This window comes from Trachymyrmex septentrionalis, unplaced genomic scaffold (assembly GCF_001594115.1).
Source record: "Trachymyrmex septentrionalis isolate Tsep2-gDNA-1 unplaced genomic scaffold, Tsep1.0 scaffold5, whole genome shotgun sequence".
NCBI classification, from domain to species: Eukaryota; Metazoa; Arthropoda; class Insecta; order Hymenoptera; family Formicidae; genus Trachymyrmex; species Trachymyrmex septentrionalis.
In genome coordinates, this window is record NW_017305672.1 from 1,836,054 (window position 1) to 1,841,888 (window position 5,835).

The following is a 5,835-nucleotide window of genomic DNA, read 5'->3' on the forward strand; positions in this document are numbered from 1 at the left end:
TATATATATATAATTCACTTTTAATGTTTTAAATAATTTAATTATTTAAAGCATTAAAGATCTAGCTTCGACCGGCTTCCAGTTTATCGATTGTGTTCTCACTTAGGTCTAAAATAAGATTTTTATTGTTTGCAATAATTTGGTTTTTTTAACTATAAAATAAATAAAATATCTGTGTCATAGATTAGAAAACTTATTAATAATTTAATAACTTAATTTAATAACTTAATTTTTTCGCATGAAAAATCCTCCTTTTGCTTTTATTGTAACTTTACATATTTTGGCATTGTAAATTAATTTCTCAAGCGTACCTAATGACATTTTTTTCCAGATCCATTGGCGTCATTGCCAGAGTTATGGATGACTCATTTTTCTTATCTATTATTCAGAGATTTTTTTATAAATTGCAAGCCGGTAATTTTTATCAGAATTCCACTCAGATATCGCATTGATAGTGCCTTTCTTAACATCAATGTATCTGCATGGAATGCTGATAAAAATTAGTTCGGTTTGTTAATAAACAAATTGAGAGTCGCGAAATGACGAATTATGCCGCGAAAAGTTGAGGTATCAAACTAATTACTAAATATAGTAAATTAACTTACGACAAAAATCAAAAACAATTCATTATCCAAGTTATCGGCAAATACAAAAAATGCATCTCAATGTAAATAAAAGTACTTTACTTAAATCGCTTCAATAAGAAATTTAACTTGCATAACTTACAGAGCTTGTTGAGATTATATGAGACTGAAATTCGAAATATTTTGTAAAATTTGGTTATTCTTGTAATATTCGATGCAATAAATAAATTTATTATTACTTATATATTTTTTATTTAGACAGTTGTCAACTGTCATCGCAATGCGTATCCTTGTAACGCTGTCAATTTCCTGTGAAAATTTTATTTTTGTGAAGTTTACAGGAATATTTCTAGCTGTTAAAAGATTATTGTTACGGCGGTGTAATATTTTTTTTCCTATGCGCAAAAATTGAAATTGAAGAAGATAGAAAGATTACAAGTCAGGAATAGAGACAGTACGACGCAACGCGAGGGTAAGACTGGGATTGGAAGAGTGGCGGGATTGTTTTAGAATAGGGGAGATACGATCAGAGATCTCAGCCCAAGCGGCAAACCGTAAAACTTCAAGCGTCGGTGTATCGCATGCTACAAGATTTCTTAAGAATATTAAATTAAATATATTAAGAATTAATATTAATTATTTAAATTCTGTCATATTGAAATTTTATATTTTTGTAAATCAATACAAGGTCGTCTGAGCATAATTAATTATTATTTATTCAAAATTTAGAATATTCATTAAACTCGATTGATATGTACTAAGAATGGAACAATAATTGGTCCAGACAAATGGCGTTCATTTGATAAGAAAATAGATTCGAGCAATTTACTATAGATTACCATAGATTCGAGCAATTCAAGCCGTTTCATCATTCCGTACTAGAAAAGAAAAGAAGAATGGATTAAAAGAAAAGTGAATATAACGCAAAATAAGTATTTACATCTTTATTAATAGTGTAACCGGCCGGCACGGGTTATTGTCCAATTATTGACGGAGACGTTTGAAACGACTCGAAAGGGTCACCGTGATATTTTAAAGGCCTTAGAGGCCTGACGTAAGATGGTCATAGGTCGCGTGTTCCGGCGAGAAGGGGGGGCAGTGGCGTCGACCCTCACAACGCTCCTTGCGCGACGCGGGAGACTTCCGAGTTATAACCTACGTACGAGAGGGTTTGAAGTGTTCCGGCGGAGAGAGCTGAAGGTCCCTGGGCAGTGACTCGGGCCCGGAGGAATCCTGCGGGAAGATAGAAGATAGAACTCTCTGCCTTTAGCCTCTGATATATAGTGACCTACATCCTCGTCTACCAGCGCGGTTACCTCTCTTTGTCATTCTATAGAAAAGCAATTTTTATTTACCAATGCGGCCGTTTGAATTAGAATTGCAATTATTTAAATAAAAAAAACTAACAATTAATATGAATTGAGTGAAGGATAACTGAAAGGAAGAATTGAGCAGCTTCTACAAGCGCGATCAATTCTGAGAAAAGAAAGATTGAGCAGCTTCTACAAGCGCAGTCAGTTCCGGAAAAGGGATAGACTGAGCAGCTTTTATAAGCGCGGTCAGTCCCTTGGAGTATTAGGAAAAACAGAGTATTAAAGAACTAAGACATTTGTATCTTTTTTTCTTAAGAATTATATCATATTGCGAGATATTCCAAAATTTCTGTTTTTCGACAGATTCCGATTCGAATAGAGATTCGGCTAAATAAAAAATGATCACGGAATTCGATTTTCGCCGCGTTTATGTAGGCGTTAGTCGGTGGCGCTCGCGAGTCGGGAGGAAGAGAGGGCACGATTTTCCAGAAATTAGAAGTATGTGACACATTTGAGTACTGAATTTCCCATAGAAATATTGACCATATCAAACTGGAATTTGCGGCACGGAAGCAACAAATTTAATGTAATTTTAAAAGATCGAATCAATTTCTTATTATTTAATAACATTTTGAAATTATTAGTTAGTCTAATTTTTAGGTCTTTCTCCCTGATCCGTGCCGCTCCTTCTCCGATTTATGATTGGTTGGCGCTCACTAACGCGACTAGTTCGCGTTCGCTTATACTATTTCGGCCGAATAAAGTAATTATAACGATTAAGAAAACGATAACTAAATAAAAATGTAATGAATATGCCGCAGGGCCGCAAAATAATAATATTCTTAGCTTGAGCGAAATCTCATGCGGAAGTTCAAGTAACGGGCAACACGCGCGTCGCGGGCTATGATTGGTGCGCGATATAATCGACGTTTATTTCGTGGGATTACAAGAGTTGTAACGCTTTAATCAAATTAGTTTTTACAGATTCTTACGCAGTAATGCGAGACCTCAATATGTAGGAACGATTTCCTCGCCTGCGGACCTCTTCTCACAATCTCGTCGTCAGGCATTGGCACATGGCACGCGTCTCGCGAATGTTTTGATTGGCTCGCGATAGCCAATCAAACGCATGTGTCACGTCGTACCGGAGTGATAGAGAGCAATACTATTACGAATAAGTTTTCGCTTGGAATACTCGCGCAAAATATTTAACTAGAATATTTTAAATGGATGATGCGAAACTAATTAACAAAAGTAAGTCAGCGTAGAATGTAAAAGGTAGAAAAAAACTTGTACAGACGGCAAGACGTGACACTATTTTTAAAAACCTATTTAAAAAAATTTTAAATTTCAAGGCACCGCACAATGGACGGAAAAATTCGGCCGATGCTTTAATTTTTGACCAATTTTAATGTACTTTTTTTTATTTGCTCGAAATTGAATGAGCTATAAGCGCATTCTAAATTAATTTTGACTATGATTCAAATTATAAATTGCCAATTCAATATTCGTTATCGTACAATTTTCCCACCTGTATCGATCCATCTTTGTTGCCGTTGCGAATTATAATTGTGCGTAAATATTGGGTTGTTCGGAAAGTAATTTCGTTTTTTCCCAACAGAGGACTTAATTGTATTTTTTCACAGCCAACTTCACACTTAAGCCAACTTCACGCATAATCATTATATATTTTGACAGCTGATATAGCAAGGCTTGCTTGTGAAAAAAGTTCGATTGATTCTACGCAGTAGTTTTTGGTTGGTGCCCTATCAAATATGGAAAGTGAAAAGCAGCATTTTCGGCATATTTTATTTTTTTACTATCGAAAAGGTAAAAATGCTATTCAAGCAAAAAAAAAATTATCCGATGTGTATGGAGAAGATGTACGAGGGTCGTTTGAAAAGTCCGTGCAAAGTCAGAGAGATAGCACTACTGGCGCGTATCAAGGTTAGATTTAGTTAGTAGCATCTCTTGGAGGAACACACACCAAGTTACAGCCAGATCGGTCTATTTGTTTGTGTTTGGCATTCATTTGAATCGAGGAAGTCGAGTGATTTTCACGATAACGCACCAGCTCACACCTCAGCAGTTGTGGTCCCAAAATTAATGGAATTAGGGTTCCAACTCGTCTCACATCCCCCCTACTCTCCAGACTTGGCTCCCTCGGACTACTATTTGTTCCCCAATATGAAGAAATGGCTGGCGGGAAAAAGATTTTATGGAAACGAGGACGTGATTGCAGAAACAAATGGCTATTTTTCAGACTTGGACAAATCCTATTATTCGGAAGGGATCAACAAATTAGAACAGCGTTGGACGAAGTGTATAAGCCTAAAAGGTGACTATGTTGAAAAATAAAAAAAGTTTACCCCAAAAAATTAAGTAGTTTTTATTTTTGCACGGACTTTTCAAACGACCCTCGTATTGATAGAACGCCAGTGCCAAAACTGGTTTCTGTGGAATTTCGATCCGGCAATTTTGATGTTGAAGATGTACCACGTTCTGGAAGGCCAGTTGAAGCTGATGAAGACACAATAAAGACATTAATTGATGCAAACCGGCGAATAACTCGTGAGATCGCTGAGAGATTAAATTTATTGAATTCGACCGTTCATGATCATTTGAAACGCCTAGGTTTAATCTCAAAGCTCGACATATGGGTTCCTCGTGTTCTTTCGGAAAGAAATTTGTGCCGTCGCATTGACGTCTGTGATTTGCTTCTCAAACGTCAAGAAAATGATCCATTTTTGAAGCGCATCATCACTGGGGACGAGAAATGGGTTGTCTACAACAATGTTAAACGCAAGAAATCATGGAGTAAAAAAGATGAACCGGCTCAAAGCACTTCGAAAGCCGATATTCATCAAAAAAAGGTGATGCTATCTGTTTGGTGGGATTTCAAAGGAATCTTTTTTTTTTTGAGCTTCTACCGGACAACACAACGATCAATTCTGAAGTGTACTGTCATCAGCTGGACAAATTGAATGATTCACTTAAGCAGAAAAGGCCAGAATTGATCAATAGAAAAGGTGTAGTGTTCCACCAAGATAATGCGAGACCTCATACAAGTTTGGTAACTCGCCAAAAGCTTTTACAGCTTGGATGGGATATACTGCCACACCCACCATATTCTCCAGATCTGACACCTTCTGATTATTATTTGTTCCGGTCTCTACAAAATTTTTTAGACGGTAAAACCTTTACTTCAAATGAGGAAGTCAAAAATCACCTGGATCAGTTTTTTGCCAGCAAAGAACAAAAATTTTATGAGCGTGGAATCATGCTACTGCCAGAAAGATGGCAAAAGGTATTGGACCAGAATGGACAATATATAATTCAATAAAATATTTATTCACTATAAGAAAATCGTCTTTCATTTTCATTAAAAAAAAAACGAAATTACTTTCCGAACAACCAAAAAAGTTTCACGCTCTCTCGTACCTGGCGCCCAACTTATTTAGAGAAATTGCTGATATTTGTGAAACATCTGTCTGGTTGTCGAATTAACTCGCACTAAAATTCCTTTAATTAAGAAATTTAATAAAGAGCACGCAACGAAATTGTACCGTTGCTCACGAATACGGTCACAGTATATATACGAGTATATATATTAGGTGTACAAAAAAGTTCTGAGCTTTTTTTTGTAAAATTCAATCTTTATTTAAAAACAAACGAAAAAAAACGCTTGCTGCGTAACGCCAAGCTGTTCTGCAAGCTCCTTTTCAGTTTGCGCAGAGTTTATATCCAGCAGTGCTTGCAATTCGTCCGTTTCAATCTTTTCAGGGCGTCCAGCACGCGATTCATCTTTAAGACTGAAATCTCCTTGGCGAAACTTTTGATACCACCTTTTGCATGTTGCATGACTTACAGCGTTCTCTCCATATGCAGCACAAATCATTTCAGTGGCTTCAGCAGCATTTTTCTTCAGATGAAACGCG

General features: G+C 36.3%; 1 protein-coding gene across 1 annotated transcript in view; it reads right to left on the reverse strand.

Annotated features, from left to right (window-relative positions):
• LOC108751551 overlaps window positions 1-5,835 on the reverse strand; it is an 11,734-nt gene that overhangs the window by 3,699 nt on the left and 2,200 nt on the right. Inside the window, exon 2 of the mRNA XM_018491787.1 lies at window positions 4,957-5,069. Coding sequence (XP_018347289.1) covers window positions 4,957-5,069 — 113 coding nt within the window. The remainder of the gene's footprint in view (window positions 1-4,956; window positions 5,070-5,835) is intronic.